Below are 22797 nucleotides of genomic sequence, written 5' to 3'. Positions count from 1 at the left end.
CACCAGGCTGGACACAATCATGAGTGGACTGGTCGAGGTAGCCCCAAGGGAAGGCACACTGACACTGGTCCCACGATCAACCAGGGGGCACACCACCAGGGGGCACACCACCAGGGGACACACCACCAGGGGGCACACCACCAGGGGGCACACCACCAGGGGGCACACCACCAGGGGGCACACCACCAGGGGGCACACCACCAGGGGGCACACCACCAGGGGACACACCACCAGGGGGCACACCACCAGGGGGCACACCACCAGGGGGCACACCACCAGGGGGCACACCACCAGGGGGCACACCACCAGGGGGCACACCACCAGGGGGCACACCACCAGGGGCACACCACCAGGGGACACACCACCAGGGGACACACCACCAGGGGACACACCACCAGGGGACACACCACCAGGGGACACACCACCAGGGGACACACCACCAGGGGACACACCACCAGGGGGCACACCACCAGGGGACACACCACCAGGGGGCACACCACCAGGGGACACACCACCAGGGGGCACACCACCAGACTCCAGGTCCCCCAGCCCCGCACCGACTCCCACAGAACATCGTTCTTCCCGTCAGCGATCCGCCTCTGGAATACCATCCCCCAAGAGGCTGTGCGCGCAAACTCCCCCGAGGCCTTCAGGACCATCGTTGAGGCCTGGCTCCGAGGCGCGAGCCCATAAGCACCCCCTGTCAGAATTAGTCCACTCCCTCCCCCTCCCCTCCGCATTAGATTCACATCCCCTTGCATTAGATTCCCTTCCCCTCTCTCATTAGACCCATCCCCCCTCTCCATCCGTAGCGACCCATAAGTAATTAGTAGTGATATAGGTAGAATCTATCACTCTGCTCGATGATCAGCTCCATATTGTTCGTCCTGTTTGTATTGTTTTGTCGGGGCCCAGTTGCTGCGCTAGCAGTGCTGGGTGGTAGGCTAGCCCCTCAGCCCAGGGCCTGAAATCGGGCGCCACGGCAAATAGCGAAAGCAATAGCTTGCCTACCAACCCACCACTGTTTTGATTTTCAAAGGTACACTATCCACTTTATCTTTCACTCTTGGGAAATTAGGCGCACCACTCAAAATGAGGTCAGAGGATCGTTGCCCTGTAAAGGGATTTCCTCACGAACGTAAAGAAGAAGAAGAAGAAGAAGTCGTTGGTTCAGTCCAGAGTATATACATACTCTATCCCTAGTTCTGACCGATGTCTATGCTTGTCGACAGACTGGAGCACCCCCCGTCGGGTCGCTTCATGGAGTGTCGCACCACAGAGCCAGGCCTTCAGTTCTACACGGGAGGTAACCTTGAGGGACAGCGGGGCAAGGGCGGGGCGAGTTATGGGCCCTTCAGCGCTCTGGCTATGGAAGCACAGCACTACCCCGATAGTGTAAACCATGTGAGTGTGTGTGTGTGTGTGTGTGTGTGTGTGTGTATGTGTGTGTGTGTGTGGGAGTGAGTGGGTGTGTGTGGGGGGGGGACAAGGGAGGGGCCAGTTATGTGCACTTCAGCGCTCTGTTTCTGGAGGCTCAGCACTACCCTGTCAGTGTAAATTATCCTTGGCGGATTATGACTTTAGTCAGTTATTCTGCAGAAAAACAGAAATGCTGGAGAAAAACTGTCTTTTCTGTAGCATTTCTGCATAATGTCATCTTTCGCCGAAGCAACGGGTTTTTCTGGAGCAAAACATTTTACTGCAGCCGGTAAAATTGAAATCAAGAATGCTGCAGTAAAACGGTGCTGTGGTTTTACTGCAGAAAGCCTGTTCACACTTTTCTGCAGCATTTTGTACTGGCTCATTATAATCAAGTGTTGGAGCACGCGAGCCCCCCTCTGTCGAGAGATGGACTCATCCAGAATTACCAATAGTTGTGCGTGACACGAATGTATTTTGTCTGTCTGACTTCCTTTCCGCCGAAAGTTCAAAGTTTCAAATTAATATAATGCCCTTATGCTACACGCCTTCTGATTGGTACACTGCGGAACAAACTATTATACTATCCCAGGGGGCGACGATTACAAACGCTACTTTACAAGGTCGTTCGTTTTTCTCCAGAAAAACTGTCACAGACTATGCTGCAGAAAGCCAAGTAGGGCCTAAACATTATGCTTCAGAAAAACTGTTTTACTGCAGTAAAAAAACGTTGTTCGGCGAAAGATGACATTATGCAAAAATGCTGCAGAAAAGACAGTTTTTCTCCAGCATTTCTGTTTTTCTTCAGAATAACTTAATAATGTCATAATCCGCCAAGAGCCAGTACAAAATGCTGCAGAAAAAATGTAAACAGGTTTTCTGCAGTAAAACAACAGCACCGTTTTACTGCAGCATTCTTGATTTCAATTTTTCTGCAGTAAATCTAGCATGGGAAATGTGGATCAGTTTCCCGCTCAGTTTAAATGCAGACTCCTTCTCACGAAAACAAATCAGCTCTTTTCTTTTTTTTAAACCTGGGTAAGACCACCCCTCCTCTTGTCAGACGGTATGCCAAAACTCAGCATCCTGACTGCTTCCTGGGCAGAGGTTTTGTTTGATTTTTTTTATTTTTGTTTTTGATGAATTGATTTTGCACGTTGACACCAGTGGCAATTAAGAAATGTATTCATAAACAAGAGTCCGACTCTTGTTACTCAGCATCCAGGCTGTTGGGATTTGGTATGGGTCCAAGGGGAGGGCCGGGATATCTTTATCCAATGTCAGCCACATCTTTGCAAGTTCTGAGACGGTGAGCCGAATGTTTTTACATGGGGAGGGTTACCAAATAACCACAGGATCGAAGTCAGCGCTCTATTTGCATACGACATGTGTAATGGAGTAAGCGAGAGTTATACGGAACCTTTCTCCTGGCACCGTAGAGAATAACTACAAGCATTACAATGAACAAGCGACTTTCATCCTCAAGTCGAAAGTCTTGATGAACTGAAGAGGATGTAAGTCGCTTGTTCATTTCAATCCTTGTTATTCTCTACGGTGCCAGGAGAAAGGTTCCGTATAGTTTGAATCTTGGCCGCGACCGCCTAGTGGGTTAAGTGTGGACATTTTTCCGATCTCCCATGTCATTTCATGTGCAGACCTGCTTGTGACTTATCCCCCTTTGTGGGCACACGCAAGCACAAGACTAAGTGTGCACGAAAAAGATTCTGTAATCCATGTCAGAGTCCGGTGGGTTATAGAAACACGAAAATGCCCAGCGTATGGCTGCCTAAATGGCGGGGTAAAAATGTTCATACATGTGAGACAGGGAGACTACCGTCGCCCTTCACAGCAGACTCTGCAGAGTTGTTCGCCTTAGAAGTTGCGAGCTAACACCTGTGGATTGTAGAGGTCTGTTTGTGATGGGGTCTGGCGGCTTTTGTCTCTCTGTATGTTCATGTATTCCTTTGAGAATGCATAACAGATTTCGTAGGGCTTAGAAATTAATAAGCTCTAAAATTCTCAATCCTGTGTGATTGGACTTCGCCTCTAAAGGTGATTGTGGTGTTTCGGCACTCGGTTACACATGTACACGTAAAAATCCACGTGTGCAAAAACTGTGACACGAGTGTACGGGGGAGTTTCAGCCCACGAACGCAAAAGAAGAAAAGTTTCCCAACTTCCTCTAGTCCAAGGTCACGACTGTTGATTTTAAGCTCAACAACACAACAATAAGTATCTTGCATGTTTTTTCCCTTAGCGCTCGGTATTGCACTGTATGTTCTGTACATGAATCCGTGTCAGATTGCTTGTGTAGACACGTGTGTCAGATTGCTTGTTGTGTGGACACGTGTGTCAGATTGCTTGTTGTGCAGACACGTGTGTCAGATTGCTTGTTGTGTAGACACGTGTGTCAGATTGCTTGTTGTGTAGACACGTGTGTCAGATTGCTTGTTGTGTAGACACGTGTGTCAGATTGCTTGTTGTGTAGACACGTGTGTCAGATTGCTTGTTGTGTAGACACGTGTGTCAGATTGCTTGTTGTGTAGACACGTGTGTCAGATTGCCTGTTGTGTAGACACGTGTGTCAGAGTGCTTGTTGTGTAGACACGTGAGTCAGATTGCTTGTTGTGTAGACACGTGTGTCAGAGTGCTTGTTGTGTAGACACGTGTGTCAGATTGCTTGTTGTGTAGACACGTGTGTCAGATTGCTTGTTGTGTAGACACGTGTGTCAGATTGCTTGTTGTGTAGACACGTGTGTCAGATTGCTTGTTGTGTAGACAAGTGTGTCAGAGTGCTTGTTGTGTAGACACGTGTGTCAGATTGCTTGTTGTGTAGACACGTGTGTCAGATTGCTTGTTGTGTAGACACGTGTGTCAGATTGCTTGTTGTGTAGACACGTGTGTCAGATTGCTTGTTGTGTAGACACGTGTGTCAGATTGCTTGTTGTGTAGACACGTGTGTCAGATTGCTTGTTGTGTAGACACGTGTGTCAGATTGCTTGTTGTGTAGACACGTGTGTCAGATTGCTTGTTGTGTAGACACGTGTGTCAGATTGCTTGTTGTGTAGACACGTGTGTCAGATTGCTTGTTGTGTAGACACGTGTGTCAGATTGCTTGTTGTGTAGACACGTGTGTCAGATTGCCTGTTGTGTAGACACGTGTGTCAGAGTGCTTGTTGTGTAGACACGTGAGTCAGATTGCTTGTTGTGTAGACACGTGTGTCAGAGTGCTTGTTGTGTAGACACGTGTGTCAGATTGCTTGTTGTGTAGACACGTGAGTCAGATTGCTTGTTGTGTAGACACGTGTGTCAGAGTGCTTGTTGTGTGGACACGTGTGTCAGATTGCTTGTTGTGTAGACACGTGTGTCAGATTGCTTGTTGTGTAGATACGTGTGTCAGATTGCTTGTTGTGTAGACACGTGTGTCAGGAACACTTGTTGCTCCTGTTAAAACCTTATTACGCCGCCTTTATATAATACAGTGGCGTATAGATTTCACTCTGTCTCTTTGTCTGTTTGTCAACGAATTAGACTTGTATCTCTGGTACTTTGGGGTCAATTGAGCTAGACTTGTATCTCTGGTACTCTGGGGTCAATTGAGCTAGACTTGTATCTCTGGTACTCTGGGGTCAATTGAGCTAGACTTGTATCTCTGGTACTCTGGGGTCAATTGAGCTAGACTTGTATCTCTGGTACTCTGGGGTCAATTGAGCTCAAATATGGTGAGTAGCTTGGAAATAGGTTCCTAGCAGTAGTAAAATGGAAGATGTGAGCTTTAAACGACTTTATTCGGCCAGCCACAGGAAACAAACAAATTAAAGGTTTCGCATGAGGATGCACGTCTCAACCTAACATTTGACGTCAAAAAAATGTGCAGTAAGTAATTTAGAATCTATTTACAGCTAGTGCGATTTTATTCATGGGTGTTTTCACGAAGCATGGGTGTTTTCACTATTAAACTATATATTTTTCAATCCGTTTGAGCTGTTTTCCAAGACGTTTTCAATTGAAGGTGCACGCGTACTTATTGGTTTGAAACTCCTCACTCACTCTCACACACTGATCTAAAAATAGTAATGGATCCAGTATTGTTTAGATCAGCACATAACGGGAATTCCCGAAACAGTTCCGCGGCGGCCATATTAGCTTATGAGATATCGCACGTGTGTGTGTGTGTGTGTGTGTGTGTGTGTGTGTGTGTGTGTGTGTGTGTGTGTGTGCGTGTGTGTGTGCGTGCATGTGATTTCAAACAGTTTTGCATGACGTAAAGGACTTAAATCGAATCCTCGACGTACCTAGGATGGACAAGGGACAACTGCATGTGCAGACCCAGAGACAGTATCCATGTCCCAGCCCATATCACCACGTTTTAAGAACTCGGTCAATCTGCCACAAGTGCAGCTGGCTGCACCTAAACACATGTATCTAAAGGCATTCTTTTTCTCTTAGCTTCCCCTCTCTGTCGATGACTACTCTCTCTCTCTCTAAACAATGTTGCGTGACTTCGCAGATTGGAATCCGGCCCGGGACTGACCAACTGTTTGAGCAGACCCAGAGACGGTATCCATTTTCCACCCCCTGGCGGCGTGTTGACTCGTTATGGTCAACACTTGTTAAATCTGGTATCAGCATTATTATAAGCAGGCATGGGAATTCTCCAAGGATCCGAGGATTTCTGAGAAAATAAAATCCTCTTGTGAGTAACAAAATTTAAAAAAGACAATCTGCCTGGTAAAAACCAATATCCTTCATGAAACTGTCCCTTCTTGTAATGAGATTCCGCCCGCCTGAGTCACTTGTAATGAGATTCCGCCCGCCTGAGTCACTTGTAATGAGATTCCGCCCGCCTGAGTCACTTTTGCAATCAAAGAGTAAGTGTGTTCAAATAATATTGATTCAGTGAAAGGATTAAAAGGATTGTTGGTTTACTGGCAATACAAAACATGTATTAATATACGTTATTTGCGTGTTTGACCAAAATATGACATTTTACACAGATCGAGACAGTCATTGTTCTCCGAGACCGCGCTAGCGGTCGAGGTGAACAATGACTGTCGAGATCTGTGTAAAATGTCATATTTTGGTCAAACACGCAAATAACATTTATGTATCGATCGAATTCCTTTCAGGTACTTATGACTTTGTTGTTGTTTTGACGATTGAACGAGCACACACACACATGCATGCAATCCACATGTATGCAATCAAACACATAAGCTTCATATTTGGGCGTTTCAGGTTGACCGAAACTTCAAAGGAACTACAAAACACACGTCATGTACTGACTTTGTTGTTGTTTTGACATTGAACAGCACACACACATGCAATCAAACACATGACGTTTTTTTTTGTTGAGTTCCTTTGAAGTTTCGGTCAACCTGAAAAGCCAAATTATAAAGTTTTGTCGGCCTCTGACGTCACATGACTCAAAGAAGGGAAATCCAATCTCCAATCGATACATATGTGGTTAGTTTTTTTGCTGTGTAAAGTTTATGAAACAAGCCAGATAGCACCGATTGTAAGCTGTGTAAAGTTGATGAAACAAGCCAGATCGCACCGATTGTAAGCTGTGTAAAGTTGATGAAACAAGCCAGATCGCACCGATTGTAAGCTGTGTAAAGTTGATGAAACAAGCCAGATCGCACCGATTGTAAGCTGTGTAAAGTTGATGAAACAAGCCAGATCGCACCGATTGTAAGCTGTGTAAAGTTGATGAAACAAGCCAGATCGCACCGATTGTAAGCTGTGTAAAGTTGATGAAACAAGCCAGATCGCACCGATTGTAAGCTGTGTAAAGTTGATGAAACAAGCCAGATCGCACCGATTGTAAGCTGTGTAAAGTTGATGAAACAAGCCAGATCGCACCGACTGTAAGCTGTGTAAAGTTCATGAAACAAGCCAGATCGCACCGATTGTAAGCTGTGTAAAGTTGATGAAACAAGCCAGATCGCACCGATTGTAAGCTGTGTAAAGTTTATGAAACAAGCCAGATCGCACCGATTGTAAGCTGTGTAAAGTTGATGAAACAAGCCAGATCGCACCGATTGTAAGCTGTGTAAAGTTGATGAAACAAGCCAGATGGCACCGATTGTAAGCTGTGTAAAGTTCATGAAACAAGCCAGATCGCACCGATTGTAAGCTGTGTAAAGTTGATGAAACAAGCCAGATCGCACCGATTGTAAGCTGTGTAAAGTTGATGAAACAAGCCAGATCGCACCGATTGTAAGCTGTGTAAAGTTGATGAAACAAGCCAGATCGCACCGATTGTAAGCTGTGTAAAGTTGATGAAACAAGCCAGATCGCACCGATTGTAAGCTGTGTAAAGTTGATGAAACAAGCCAGATCGCACCGATTGTAAGCTGTGTAAAGTTGATGAAACAAGCCAGGTCGCACCGATTGTAAGCTGTGTAAAGTTGATGAAACAAGCCAGATGGCACCGATTGTAAGCTGTGTAAAGTTGATGAAACAAGCCAGGTCGCACCGATTGTAAGCTGTGTAAAGTTGATGAAACAAGCCAGATCGCACCGATTGTAAGCTGTGTAAAGTTGATGAAACAAGCCAGATCGCACCGATTGTAAGCTGTGTAAAGTTGATGAAACAAGCCAGATCGCACCGATTGTAAGCTGTGTAAAGTTGATGAAACAAGCCAGATCGCACCGATTGTAAGCTGTGTAAAGTTGATGAAACAAGCCAGATCGCACCGATTGTAAGCTGTGTAAAGTTGATGAAACAAGCCAGATCGCACCGATTGTAAGCTGTGTAAAGTTGATGAAACAAGCCAGATCGCACCGATTGTAAGCTGTGTAAAGTTGATGAAACAAGCCAGATCGCACCGATTGTAAGCTGTGTAAAGTTGATGAAACAAGCCAGATCGCACCGATTGTAAGCTAAATTTCAGACACATTCCAGGGGACCCGCCTTGTTCACCAAGATTTCTCTTTCAATCAATTCCCATGCCGGTTTAAGGATGTGGACATGCCGCTTCAGTTTGTCAGGAATTTAGCTTGTTTGACTGCATAACGGAAGCAAGAGATGGTCCACTCCATGCGCACGACTGACATTGTGTATGCCTGTGTTGTCTCTTTCGTTTTTTTCTCACATCAAGCGGTCTTGAAACATTGCTGTATAGTGTAATTATGTTTAACATTGTTTTTGTGGTTTATGAAATCTGCCAAAATAGATTTCCTTTGTGGGCGTGTCTGTGTATGCAACAATAATGATCTGTACATTGCTCTTTTGTGAGTGTAATATTGCGAGTGTAACGCATTTCTCAATTTTAAAAGATTTTGTTGTTTTCTTTTTCTGTTGACAGTTTCGGCACGACAAAATAAAGGAAACGTGCAAACATTTGGTCTACAACAGTCCTTTTTCTGCCGTGTGTAAATGTGTGTGTGAGAGAGCGAGAGTGTGAGAGAGAAGGAGAGTGTGTATGAGAAAGAGTGATTGTGTGTGTGAGACAGAATGTGTGTGAGACAGAGACTGAGTGTGTGTGTGTGAGACAGAGTGTGTGTGTGTGAGACAGAGAATGTGTGTGTGAGACAGAGAGTGTGTGTGTGAGACAGAGAATGTGTGTGTGAGACAGAGAATGTGTGTGTGAGACAGAGAGAGTGTGTGTGAGACAGAGAATGTGTGTGTGAGACAGAGAATGTATGTGTGTGAGACAGAGAATGTGTGTGTGAGACAGAGAATGTGTGTGTGAGACAGAGAATGTGTGTGTGTGACAGAGAATGTGTGTGTGTGAGACAGAGAATGTGTGTGTGAGACAGAGAATGTGTGTGTGTGAGACAGAGATTGTGTGTGTGAGACAGAGAGTGTGTGTGTGAGATAGAGAGTGTGTGTGAGACAGAGAATGTGTGTGACAGAGAGTGTGTGTGTGAGACAGAGATTGTGTGTGTGTGAGACAGAGAATGTGTGTGTGAGACAGAGAATGTGTGTGTGAGACAGAGAATGTGTGTGTGAGACAGAGAATGTGTGTGTGTGAGACAGAGATTGTGTGTGTGAGACAGAGAGTGTGTGTGTGAGATAGAGAGTGTGTGTGTGTGAGACAGAGAATGTGTGTGTGTGAGACAGAGAATGTGTGTGTGTGACAGAGAATGTGTGTGTGAGACAGAGAAAGTGTGTGTGTGAGACAGAGAATGTGTGTGTGAGACAGAGAGTGTGTGTGAGAGACAGAGAATGTGTGTGAGACAGAGAGTGTGTGTGAGACAGAGAAAGTGTGTGTGTGAGACAGAGAGTGTGTGTGTGAGACAGAGAATGTGTGTGAGACAGAGAGTGTGTGTGTGAGACAGAGAGTGTGTGTGTGAGACAGAGAATGTGTGTGAGACAGAGAGTGTGTGTGTGAGACAGAGAAAGTGTGTGTGTGAGACAGAGAGTGTGTGTGTGAGACAGAGAATGTGTGTGAGACAGAGAGTGTGTGTGTGAGACAGAGAGTGTGTGTGAGACAGAGAGTGTGTGTGTGAGACAGAGAATGTGTGTGAGACAGAGAGTGTGTGTGTGAGACAGAGAGTGTGTGAGAGACAGAGAATGTGTGTGTGTGACAGAGAATGTGTGTGTGAGACAGAGAAAGTGTGTGTGTGAGACAGAGAGTGTGTGTGTGAGACAGAGAATGTGTGTGAGACAGAGAGTGTGTGTGTGAGACAGAGAGTGTGTGTGAGACAGAGAAAGTGTGTGTGAGACAGAGAATGTGTGTGTGAGACAGAGAGTGTGTGTGTGAGACAGAGAATGTGTGTGTGAGACAGAGAGTGTGTGTGAGAGACAGAGAATGTGTGTGTGTGTGACAGAGAATGTGTGTGTGAGACAGAGAATGTGTGTGTGAGACAGAGAGTGTGTGTGAGAGACAGAGAATGTGTGTGTGTGTGACAGAGAATGTGTGTGTGAGACAGAGAATGTGTGTGTGAGACAGAGAATGTGTGTGTGTGAGACAGAGAGTGTGTGTGAGACAGAGAGTGTGTGTGAGAGACAGAGAATGTGTGTGTGTGTGACAGAGAATGTGTGTGTAAGACAGAGAATGTGTGTGTGAGACAGAGAGTGTGTGTGAGAGACAGAGAATGTGTGTGTGTGTGTGAGACAGAGAATGTGTGTGAGACAGAGAATGTGTGTGTGAGACAGAGAATGTGTGTGTGAGACAGAGAATGTGTGTGTGAGACAGAGAATGTGTGTGTGTGAGACAGAGAGTGTGTGTGTGAGACAGAGAATGTGTGTGTGAGACAGAGAGTGTGTGTGAGAGACAGAGAATGTGTGTGTGTGTGACAGAGAATGTGTGTGTGAGACAGAGAATGTGTGTGTGTGACAGAGAATGTGTGTGTGAGACAGAGAATGTGTGTGTGTGTGTGTGACAGAGAATGTGTGTGTGAGACAGAGAATGTGTGTGTGTGAGACAGAGAGTGTGTGTGTGTGAGAGACAGAGAATGTGTGTGTGACAGAGAATGTGTGTGTGTGTGTGAGACAGAGAATGTGTGTGTGTGAGACAGAGAGTGTGTGTGAGAGACAGAGAATGTGTGTGTGTGTGACAGAGAATGTGTGTGTGAGACAGAGAATGTGTGTGTGTGACAGAGAATGTGTGTGAGAGACAGAGAATGTGTGTGAGACAGAGAATGTGTGTGTGTGTGACAGAGAATGTGTGTGTGTGTGTGTGTGACAGAGAATGTGTGTGTGTGAGACAGAGAATGTGTGTGTGTGAGACAGAGAATGTGTGTGTGAGACAGAGAGTGTGTGTGAGACAGAGAATGTGTGTGAGAGACAGAGAATGTGTGTGAGACAGAGAATGTGTGTGTGTGAGACAGAGAATGTGTGTGTGTGAGACAGAGAATGTGTGTGTGTGAGACAGAGAATGTGTGTGTGAGACAGAGAATGTGTGTGTGTGAGACAGAGAATGTGTGTGAGACAGAGAATGTGTGTGTGTGAGACAGAGAGTGTGTGTGTGAGACAGAGAATGTGTGTGTGTGAGACAGAGAGTGTGTGTGAGACAGAGAATGTGTGTGTGTGAGACAGAGAATGTGTGTGTGTGAGACAGAGAATGTGTGTGTGTGAGACAGAGAGTGTGTGTGAGACAGAGAATGTGTGTGTGTGAGACAGAGAATGTGTGTGTGTGAGACAGAGAATGTGTGTGTGTGAGACAGAGAATGTGTGTGTGTGAGACAGAGAGTGTGTGTGAGAGACAGAGAATGTGTGTGTGTGACAGAGAATGTGTGTGTGTGAGACAGAGAGTGTGTGTGAGAGACAGAGAATGTGTGTGAGACAGAGAATGTGTGTGTGTGAGACAGAGAATGTGTGTGTGTGTGACAGAGAATGTGTGTGTGTGTGACAGAGAATGTGTGTGTGTGAGACAGAGAATGTGTGTGTGTGAGACAGAGAATGTGTGTGTGTGAGACAGAGAATGTGTGTGTGTGAGACAGAGAGTGTGTGTGAGAGACAGAGAATGTGTGTGTGTGTGACAGAGAATGTGTGTGTGTGAGACAGAGAGTGTGTGTGAGAGACAGAGAATGTGTGTGAGACAGAGAATGTGTGTGTGTGTGACAGAGAATGTGTGTGTGAGACAGAGAATGTGTGTGTGTGTGAGACAGAGAATGTGTGTGAGACAGAAAATGTGTGTGTGTGAGACAGAGAATGTGTGTGTGAGACAGAGAATGTGTGTGTGTGAGACAGAGAATGTGTGTGTGTGAGACAGAGAATGTGTGTGTGTGAGACAGAGAATGTGTGTGTGTGAGACAGAGAATGTGTGTGTGAGACAGAGAATGTGTGTGTGAGACAGAGAATGTGTGTGTGAGACAGAGAATGTGTGTGTGAGACAGAGAATGTGTGTGTGTGAGACAGAGAATGTGTGTGTGTGTGAGACAGAGAATGTATGTGTGTGAGACAGAGAATGTGTGTGTGAGACAGAGAATGTGTGTGTGTGAGACAGAGAATGTGTGTGTGTGAGACAGAGAATGTGTGTGTGTGTGAGACAGAGAATGTGTGTGTGAGACAGAGAGTGTGTGTGAGACAGAGAATGTGTGTGTGTGTGACAGAGAATGTGTGTGTGTGAGACAGAGAATGTGTGTGTGTGTGAGACAGAGATTGTGTGTGTGAGACAGAGAGTGTGTGTGTGAGATAGAGAGTGTGTGTGTGTGAGACAGAGAATGTGTGTGTGTGAGACAGAGAATGTGTGTGTGTGACAGAGAATGTGTGTGTGAGACAGAGAATGTGTGTGTGTGAGACAGAGAATGTGTGTGTGAGACAGAGAATGTGTGTGTGTGAGACAGAGAATGTGTGTGTGTGACAGAGAATGTGTGTGTGTGAGACAGAGATTGTGTGTGTGAGACAGAGAATGTGTGTGTGAGACAGAGAATGTATGTGTGTGAGACAGAGAATGTGTGTGTGAGACAGAGAATGTGTGTGTGAGACAGAGAATGTGTGTGTGTGACAGAGAATGTGTGTGTGTGAGACAGAGAATGTGTGTGTGAGACAGAGAATGTGTGTGTGTGAGACAGAGATTGTGTGTGTGAGACAGAGAGTGTGTGTGTGAGATAGAGAGTGTGTGTGAGACAGAGAATGTGTGTGACAGAGAGTGTGTGTGTGAGACAGAGAGTGTGTGTGTGTGAGACAGAGAATGTGTGTGTGAGACAGAGAATGTGTGTGTGAGACAGACAGAGAGTGTGTGTGAGACAGAGAGTGTGTGTGTGTGAGACAGAGATTGTGTGTGTGAGACAGAGAGTGTGTGTGTGAGATAGAGAGTGTGTGTGTGTGAGACAGAGAATGTGTGTGTGTGAGACAGAGAATGTGTGTGTGTGACAGAGAATGTGTGTGTGAGACAGAGAAAGTGTGTGTGTGAGACAGAGAATGTGTGTGTGAGACAGAGAGTGTGTGTGAGAGACAGAGAATGTGTGTGAGACAGAGAGTGTGTGTGAGACAGAGAAAGTGTGTGTGTGAGACAGAGAGTGTGTGTGTGAGACAGAGAATGTGTGTGAGACAGAGAGTGTGTGTGTGAGACAGAGAGTGTGTGTGTGAGACAGAGAATGTGTGTGAGACAGAGAATGTGTGTGTGAGACAGAGAGAGTGTGTGTGAGACAGAGAGAGTGTGTGTGAGACAGAGAGTGTGTGTGAGACAGAGAGTGTGTGTGTGAGACAGAGAGTGTGTGTGAGACAGAGAGTGTGTGTGTGAGACAGAGAATGTGTGTGAGACAGAGAGTGTGTGTGTGAGACAGAGAGTGTGTGAGAGACAGAGAATGTGTGTGTGTGACAGAGAAAGTGTGTGTGTGAGACAGAGAGTGTGTGTGTGAGACAGAGAATGTGTGTGAGACAGAGAATGTGTGTGTGAGACAGAGAGAGTGTGTGTGAGACAGAGAGAGTGTGTGTGAGACAGAGAGTGTGTGTGAGACAGAGAGTGTGTGTGTGAGACAGAGAATGTGTGTGTGAGACAGAGAGTGTGTGTGAGAGACAGAGAATGTGTGTGTGTGTGACAGAGAATGTGTGTGTGAGACAGAGAATGTGTGTGTGAGACAGAGAGTGTGTGTGAGAGACAGAGAATGTGTGTGTGTGTGACAGAGAATGTGTGTGTGAGACAGAGAATGTGTGTGTGAGACAGAGAATGTGTGTGTGTGAGACAGAGAGTGTGTGTGAGACAGAGAGTGTGTGTGAGAGACAGAGAATGTGTGTGTGTGTGACAGAGAATGTGTGTGTGAGACAGAGAATGTGTGTGTGAGACAGAGAGTGTGTGTGAGAGACAGAGAATGTGTGTGTGTGTGTGTGAGACAGATAATGTGTGTGAGACAGAGAATGTGTGTGTGAGACAGAGAATGTGTGTGTGAGACAGAGAGAGTGTGTGTGAGACAGAGAGTGTGTGTGTGTGAGACAGAGAATGTGTGTGTGAGACAGAGAGTGTGTGTGTGAGACAGAGAATGTGTGTGAGAGACAGAGAATGTGTGTGTGTGTGACAGAGAATGTGTGTGTGAGACAGAGAATGTGTGTGTGTGACAGAGAATGTGTGTGTGAGACAGAGAATGTGTGTGTGTGTGTGTGACAGAGAATGTGTGTGTGAGACAGAGAATGTGTGTGTGTGAGACAGAGAGTGTGTGTGTGTGAGAGACAGAGAATGTGTGTGTGACAGAGAATGTGTGTGTGTGTGTGAGACAGAGAATGTGTGTGTGTGAGACAGAGAGTGTGTGTGAGAGACAGAGAATGTGTGTGTGTGTGACAGAGAATGTGTGTGTGAGACAGAGAATGTGTGTGTGTGACAGAGAATGTGTGTGAGAGACAGAGAATGTGTGTGAGACAGAGAATGTGTGTGTGTGTGACAGAGAATGTGTGTGTGTGTGTGTGTGACAGAGAATGTGTGTGTGTGAGACAGAGAATGTGTGTGTGTGAGACAGAGAATGTGTGTGTGAGACAGAGAGTGTGTGTGAGACAGAGAATGTGTGTGAGAGACAGAGAATGTGTGTGAGACAGAGAATGTGTGTGTGTGAGACAGAGAGAGTGTGTGTGAGACAGAGAGTGTGTGTGTGAGACAGAGAATGTGTGTGTGAGACAGAGAATGTGTCTGAGACAGAGAATGTGTGTGAGACAGAGAATGTGTGTGTGTGAGACAGAGAGTGTGTGTGTGAGACAGAGAATGTGTGTGTGTGAGACAGAGAGTGTGTGTGAGACAGAGAATGTGTGTGTGTGAGACAGAGAATGTGTGTGTGTGAGACAGAGAATGTGTGTGTGTGAGACAGAGAGTGTGTGTGAGACAGAGAATGTGTGTGTGTGAGACAGAGAATGTGTGTGTGTGAGACAGAGAATGTGTGTGTGTGAGACAGAGAATGTGTGTGTGTGAGACAGAGAGTGTGTGTGAGAGACAGAGAATGTGTGTGTGTGTGACAGAGAATGTGTGTGTGTGAGACAGAGAGTGTGTGTGAGAGACAGAGAATGTGTGTGAGACAGAGAATGTGTGTGTGTGAGACAGAGAATGTGTGTGTGTGTGACAGAGAATGTGTGTGTGTGTGACAGAGAATGTGTGTGTGTGAGACAGAGAATGTGTGTGTGTGAGACAGAGAATGTGTGTGTGAGACAGAGAATGTGTGTGTGTGTGACAGAGAATGTGTGTGAGACAGAGAATGTGTGTGTGTGACAGAGAATGTGTGTGAGACAGAGAGTGTGTGTGAGAGACAGAGAATGTGTGTGTGTGTGACAGAGAATGTGTGTGTGAGACAGAGAATGTGTGTGTGTGTGAGACAGAGAATGTGTGTGAGACAGAAAATGTGTGTGTATGAGACAGAGAATGTGTGTGTGAGACAGAGAATGTGTGTGTGTGAGACAGAGAATGTGTGTGTGTGAGACAGAGAATGTGTGTGTGTGAGACAGAGAGTGTGTGTGTGTGAGACAGAGAATGTGTGTGTGAGACAGAGAATGTGTGTGTGAGACAGAGAATGTGTGTGTGAGACAGAGAATGTGTGTGTGAGACAGAGAATGTGTGTGTGTGAGACAGAGAATGTGTGTGTGTGTGAGACAGAGAATGTATGTGTGTGAGACAGAGAATGTGTGTGTGAGACAGAGAATGTGTGTGTGTGAGACAGAGAATGTGTGTGTGTGAGACAGAGAATGTGTGTGTGTGTGAGACAGAGAATGTGTGTGTGAGACAGAGAGTGTGTGTGAGACAGAGAATGTGTGTGTGTGTGACAGAGAATGTGTGTGTGTGAGACAGAGAGTGTGTGTGTGTGAGACAGAGAATGTGTGTGTGAGACAGAGAGTGTGTGTGTGAGACAGAGAATGTGTGTGTGAGACAGAGAATGTGTGTGTGAGACAGAGAATGTGTGTGTGTGAGACAGAGAATGTGTGTGTGTGAGACAGAGAATGTGTGTGTGTGTGAGACAGAGAATGTGTGTGTGAGACAGAGAGTGTGTGTGAGACAGAGAATGTGTGTGTGTGAGACAGAGAATGTGTGTGTGTGTGAGACAGAGAATGTGTGTGTGAGACAGAGAATGTGTGTGTGTGACAGAGAATGTGTGTGTGTGTGTGAGACAGAGAATGTGTGTGTGTGTGAGACAGAGAATGTGTGTGTAAGAGAGAGAATGTGTTTGTGTGTGAGACAGAGAATGTGTGTGTGTGAGACAGAGAATGTGTGTGTGTGTGAGACAGAGAATGTGTGTGAGACAGAGAATGTGTGTGTGAGACAGAGAATGTGTGTGTGAGACAGAGAATGTGTGTGTGAGACAGAGAATGTGTGTGAGACAGAGAATGTGTGTGTGAGACAGAGAATGTGTGTGTGAGACAGAGAATGTGTGTGTGAGACAGAGAATGTGTGTGTGAGACAGAGAATGTGTGTGTGTGTGACAGAGAATGTATGTGTGTGAGACAGAGAATGTATGTGTGTGAGACAGAGAATGTGTGTGTGTGAGACAGAGAATGTGTGTGTGTGTGTGAGACAGAGAATGTGTGTGTGAGACAGAGAATGTGTGTGTGGGACAGAGAATGTGTGTGTGTGAGACAGAGAATGTGTGTGTGTGAGACAGAGAATGTGTGTGTGTGTGTGAGACAGAGAATGTGTGTGTGAGACAGAGAATGTGTGTGTGAGACAGAGAATGTGTGTGTGTGTGAGACAGAGAATGTGTGTGCGTGAGACAGAGAATGTATGTGTGTGAGACAGAGAATGTGTGTGTGTGAGACAGAGAATGTGTGTGTGAGACAGAGAATGTGTGTGTGAGACAGAGAATGTGTGTGTGAGACAGAGAATGTGTGTGTGTGTGAGACAGAGAATGTGTGTGTGTGAGACAGAGAATGTATGTGTGTGAGACAGAGAATGTGTGTGTGTGAGACAGAGAATGTGTGTGTGTGAGACAGAGAATGTGTGTGTGTGACAGAGAATGTGTGTGTGTGTGTGTGTGTGTGTGTGTGTGTGTGTGTGTGTGTGTGACAGAGAATGTGTGTGTGTGAGACAGAGAATGTGTGTGTGTGTGTGTGAGACAGAGAATGTGTGTGTGTGTGTGACAGAGAATGTGTGTGTGTGAGACAGAGAGAATGTGTGTGTGAGACAGAGAGTGTGTGTGAGACAGAGAATGTGTGTGTGAGACAGAGAGTGTGTGTGTGAGACAGAGAGTGTGTGTGTGAGACAGAGAATGTGTGTGTGAGACAGAGAATGTGTGTGTGAGACAGAGAGAGTGTGTGTGAGACAGAGAGTGTGTGTGAGACAGAGTGTGTGTGAGACAGAGAGAGTGTGTGAGACAGAGAGTGTGTGTGTGAGACAGAGAGAGTGTGTGTGTGAGACAGAGAATGTGTGTGTGAGACAGAGAGTGTGTGTGAGACAGAGAGTGTGTGTGTGAGACAGAGAGTGTGTGTGTGAGACAGAGAGTGTGTGTGTGACACAGAGAGTGTGTGTGTGAGACAGAGAATGCGTGTGTGAGACAGAGAGTGTGTGTGTGAGACAGAGAGTGTGTGTGTGAGACAGAGAGTGTGTGTGTGAGACAGAGAGTGTGTGTGTGAGACAGAGAATGCGTGTGTGAGACAGAGAGTGTGTGTGTGAGACAGAGAGTGTGTGTGTGAGACAGAGAATTCGTGTGTGAGACAGAGAGTGTGTGTGTGAGACAGAGAGTGTGTGTGTGAGACAGAGAGTGTGTGTGTGAGACAGAGAGTGTGTGTGTGAGACAGAGAGTGTGTGTGTGAGACAGAGAGTGTGTGTGTGAGACAGAGAATGCGTGTGTGAGACAGAGAGTGTGTGTGTGAGACAGAGAATGTGTGTGAGACAGAGTGTGTGTGTGAGACAGAGAGTGTGTGTGTGAGACAGAGAGTGTGTGTGTGAGACAGAGAATGTGTGTGTGAGACAGAGAGAGTGTGTGTGAGACAGAGAGTGTGTGTGTGAGACAGAGAATGTGTGTGTGAGACAGAGAGAGTGTGTGTGAGACAGAGAGAGTGTGAGACAGAGAGTGTGTGTGAGACAGAGAGAGTGTGTGTGAGACAGAGAGAGTGTGTGAGACAGAGAGTGTGTGTGTGAGACAGAGAGAGTGTGTGTGTGAGACAGAGAATGTGTGTGTGAGACAGAGAGTGTGTGTGAGACAGAGAGTGTGTGTGTGAGACAGAGAGTGTGTGTGTGAGACAGAGAGTGTGTGTGTGAGACAGAGAGTGTGTGTGTGAGACAGAGAATGCGTGTGTGAGACAGAGAGTGTGTGTGTGAGACAGAGAGTGTGTGTGTGAGACAGAGAGTGTGTGTGTGAGACAGAGAGTGTGTGTGTGAGACAGAGAATGCGTGTGTGAGACAGAGAGTGTGTGTGTGAGACAGAGAGTGTGTGTGTGAGACAGAGAATGCGTGTGTGAGACAGAGAGTGTGTGTGTGAGACAGAGAGTGTGTGTGTGAGACAGAGACTGAGTGTGTGTGTGTGAGACAGAGTGTGTGTGTGTGAGACAGAGAATGTGTGTGTGAGACAGAGAGTGTGTGTGTGAGACAGAGAATGTGTGTGTGAGACAGAGAGTGTGTGTGTGAGACAGAGTGTGTGTGTGTGAGACAGAGAATGTGTGTGTGAGACAGAGAGTGTGTGTGTGAGACAGAGAATGCGTGTGTGAGACAGAGAGTGTGTGTGTGAGACAGAGAGTGTGTGTGTGAGACAGAGAGTGTGTGTGTGAGACAGAGAATGCGTGTGTGAGACAGAGAGTGTGTGTGTGTGTGACAGTGTGTGTGTGAGACAGAGGGTGTGTGTGTGACAGAGAATGTGTGTGCCCTTGTCTTTATTCATCGACTATTAAAAGCCAGTGTCACTGTTTCTGTTATACGAACAACGATCACAAGTGTTGCAATCCATGGCGGTGGACTGGGATAATCACGGCAATGTCCATAACATCTCTGTCAGAAGAAGCACGGGAACAGTATAAGTCCAAGGGAAGTAACAGTGTAAACATGCGCGCGATCAGGAAGAAACACGAAGTTACTTCCCCTGTTAAGTTTCCCCCTTGCTGTCTGAAGCAGAGCAATGTCAAGGGGATGGTGTTACTTCCCCTGTTAAGTTTCCCCCTTGCTGTCTGAAGCAGACCAATGTCAAGGGGATGGTGTTACTTCCCCTGTTAAGTTTCCCCCTTGCTGTCTGAAGCAGAGCAATGTCAAGGGGATGGTGCTACTTCCCCTGTTAAGTTTCCCCCTTGCTGTCTGAAGCAGAGCAATGTCAAGGGGATGGTGTTACTTCCCCTGTTAAGTTTCCCCCTTGCTGTCTGAAGCAGAGCAATGTCAAGGGGATGGTGTTACTTCCCCTGTTAAGTTTCCCCCTTGCTGTCTGAAGCAGAGCAATGTCAAGGGGATGGTGCTACTTTCCCTGTTAAGTTTCCCCCTTGCTGTCTGAAGCAGAGCAATGTCAAGGGGATGGTGTTACTTCCCCTGTTAAGTTTCCCCCTTGCTGTCTGAAACAGAGCAATGTCAAGGGGATGGTGTTACTTCCCCTGTTAAGTTTCCCCCTTGCTGTCTGAAGCAGAGCAATGTCAAGGGGATGGTGCTACTTCCCCTGTTAAGTTTCCCCCTTGCTGTCTGAAGCAGAGCAATGTCAAGGGGATGGTGTTACTTCAACTGTTAAGTTTCCCCCTTGCTGTCTGAAGCAGAGCAATGTCAAGGGGGTGGTGTTACTTCCCCTGTTAAGTTTCCCCCTTGCTGTCTGAAGCAGAGCAATGTCAAGGGAATGGTGTTACTTCCCCTGTTAAGTTTCCCCCTTGCTGTCTGAAGCAGAGCAATGTCAAGGGGGTGGTGTTACTTCCCCTGTTAAGTTTCCCCCTTGCTGTCTGAAGCAGAGCAATGTCAAGGGGGTGGTGTTACTTCCCCTGTTAAGTTTCCCCCTTGCTGTCTGAAGCAGAGCAATGTCAAGGGGATGGTGTTACTTCCCCTGTTAAGTTTCCCCCTTGCTGTCTGAAGCCAAGCAATGTCAAGGGGATGGTGTTACTTCCCCTGTTAAGTTTCCCCCTTGCTGTCTGAAGCAGAGCAATGTCAAGGGGATGGTGTTACTTCCCCTGTTAAGTTTCCCCCTTGCTGTCTGAAGCAGAGCAATGTCAAGGGAATGGTGTTACTTCCCCTGTTAAGTTTCCCCCTTGCTGTCTGAAGCAGAGCAATGTCAAGGGGATGGTGTTACTTCCCCTGTTAAGTTTCCCCCTTGCTGTCTGAAGCAGAGCAATGTCAAGGGGATGGTGTTACTTCCCCTGTTAAGTTTCCCCCTTGCTGTCTGAAGCAGAGCAATGTCAAGGGGATGGTGCTACTTCCCCTGTTAAGTTTCCCCCTTGCTGTCTGAAGCAGAGCAATGTCAAGGGGATGGTGTTACTTCCCCTGTTAAGTTTCCCCCTTGCTGTCTGAAGCAGAGCAATGTCAAGGGGATGGTGCTACTTCCCCTGTTAAGTTTCCCCCTTGCTGTCTGAAGCAGAGCAATGTCAAGGGGATGGTGCTACTTCCCCTGTTAAGTTTCCCCCTTGCTGTCTGAAGCAGAGCAATGTCAAGGGGATGGTGCTACTTCCCCTGTTAAGTATCCCCCTTGCTGTCTGAAGCAGAGCAATGTCAAGGGGATGGTGTTACTTCCCCTGTTAAATTTCCCCCTTGCTGTCTGAAGCAGAGCAATGTCAAGGGGATGGTGCTACTTCCCCTGTTAAGTTTCCCCCTTGCTGTCTGAAGCAGAGCAATGTCGAGGGGATGGTGTTACTTCCCCTGTTAAGTTTCCCCCTTGCTGTCTCAAGCAGAGCAATGTCAAGGGGATGGTGTTACTTCCCCTGTTAAGTTTCCCCCTTGCTGTCTGAAGCAGAGCAATGTCAAGGGGATGGTGTTACTTCCCCTGTTAAGTTTCTCCCTTGCTGTCTGAAGCAGAGCAATGTCAAGGGGATGGTGCTACTTCCCCTGTTAAGTTTCCCCCTTGCTGTCTCAAGCAAAGCAATGTCAAGGGGATGGTGCTACTTCCCCTGTTAAGTTTCCCCCTTGCTGTCTGAAGCAGAGCAATGTCAAGGGGATGGTGCTACTTCCCCTGTTAAGTTTCCCCCTTGCTGTCTGAAGCAGAGCAATGTCAAGGGGATGGTGTTACTTCCCCTGTTAAGATTCCCCTTGCTGTCTGAAGCAGAGCAATGTCAAGGGGATGGTGCTACTTCCCCTGTTAAGTTTCCCCCTTGCTGTCTGAAGCAGAGCAATGTCAAGGGGATGGTGTTACTTCCCCTGTTAAGTTTCCCCCTTGCTGTCTGAAGCAGAGCAATGTCAAGGGGATGGTGCTACTTCCCCTGTTAAGTTTCCCCCTTGCTGTCTGAAGCAGAGCAATGTCGAGGGGATGGTGTTACTTCCCCTGTTAAGTTTCCCCCTTGCTGTCTCAAGCAGAGCAATGTCAAGGGGATGGTGTTACTTCCCCTGTTAAGTTTCCCCCTTGCTGTCTGAAGCAGAGCAATGTCAAGGGGATGGTGTTACTTCCCCTGTTAAGTTTCCCCCTTGCTGTCTGAAGCAGAGCAATGTCAAGGGGATGGTGCTACTTCCCCTGTTAAGTTTCCCCCTTGCTGTCTCAAGCAGAGCAATGTCAAGGGGATGGTGTTACTTCCCCTGTTAAGTTTCCCCCTTGCTGTCTGAAGCAGAGCAATGTCAAGGGGATGGTGTTACTTCCCCTGTTAAGTTTCCCCCTTGCTGTCTCAAGCAGAGCAATGTCAAGGGGATGGTGTTACTTCCCCTGTTAAGTTTCCCCCTTGCTGTCTGAAGCAGAGCAATGTCAAGGGGATGGTGCTACTTCCCCTGTTAAGTTTCCCTCTTGCTGTCTGAAGCAGAGCAATGTCAAGGGGATGGTGCTACTTCCCCTGTTAAGTTTCCCCCTTGCTGTCTGAAGCAGAGCAATGTCAAGGGGATGGTGTTACTTCCCCTGTTAAGTTTCCCCCTTGCTGTCTCAAGCAGAGCAATGTCAAGGGGATGGTGTTACTTTCTTTGCCAGAACAAAAGACACACACAAACTGTTCAGTTCGGCTCACCATCTAAGATCTGGTCAGACTTATATGGGAATATAATCATTCCGTGTGTTTTGCATAACGATGTGATAAGTTGGTTGTTGAGAGGTGGAGTGCATCTGTAAACATGACTGTGCAAGCAAAGCATTGTCTCTTGTCTGACAGTATCTCTCTCTTGTCTGACAGTATCTCTTGTCTGACAGTATCTCTCTCTTGTCTGACAGTATCTCTCTCTTGTCTGACAGTATCTCTTATCTGACAGTATCTCTCTCTTGTCTGACAGTATCTCTTATCTGACAGTATCTCTTGTCTGACAGTATCTCTTGTCTCACAGTATCTCTTGTCTGGCAGTATCTCTTGTCTGACAGTATCTCTTGTCTGACAGCATCTCTTGTCTGGCAGTATCTCTTGACTGACAGTATCTCTTATCTGACAGTATCTCTTGTCTGACAGTATCTCTTGTCTGACAGTATCTCTTGTCTGACAGTATCTCTTGTCTTGTGAAACTGT

The 22797-nt window shown here is 46.6% G+C and overlaps 2 protein-coding genes across 4 annotated transcripts in view; both read left to right on the top strand.

The window, feature by feature from the left end:
• LOC138971920 (galactose mutarotase-like) overlaps window positions 1-22699 on the top strand; it is a 27840-nt gene extending 5141 nt beyond the window's left edge. The window contains exons 7-8 of the mRNA XM_070344767.1: window positions 1233-1404; window positions 22673-22699. Of these exons, the coding sequence (XP_070200868.1) occupies window positions 1233-1404; window positions 22673-22699 (199 nt within the window). The remainder of the gene's footprint in view (window positions 1-1232; window positions 1405-22672) is intronic.
• The window catches only part of LOC138970483 (uncharacterized), a 459600-nt gene that overhangs the window by 124564 nt on the left and 312239 nt on the right, over window positions 1-22797 (top strand). The gene's annotated exons all lie outside the window — the stretch shown is intronic.

Source organism: Littorina saxatilis, linkage group LG7 (genome assembly GCF_037325665.1).
Source record: "Littorina saxatilis isolate snail1 linkage group LG7, US_GU_Lsax_2.0, whole genome shotgun sequence".
NCBI classification, from domain to species: Eukaryota; Metazoa; Mollusca; class Gastropoda; order Littorinimorpha; family Littorinidae; genus Littorina; species Littorina saxatilis.
This window is presented reverse-complemented; position numbering and strand designations above follow the sequence as displayed.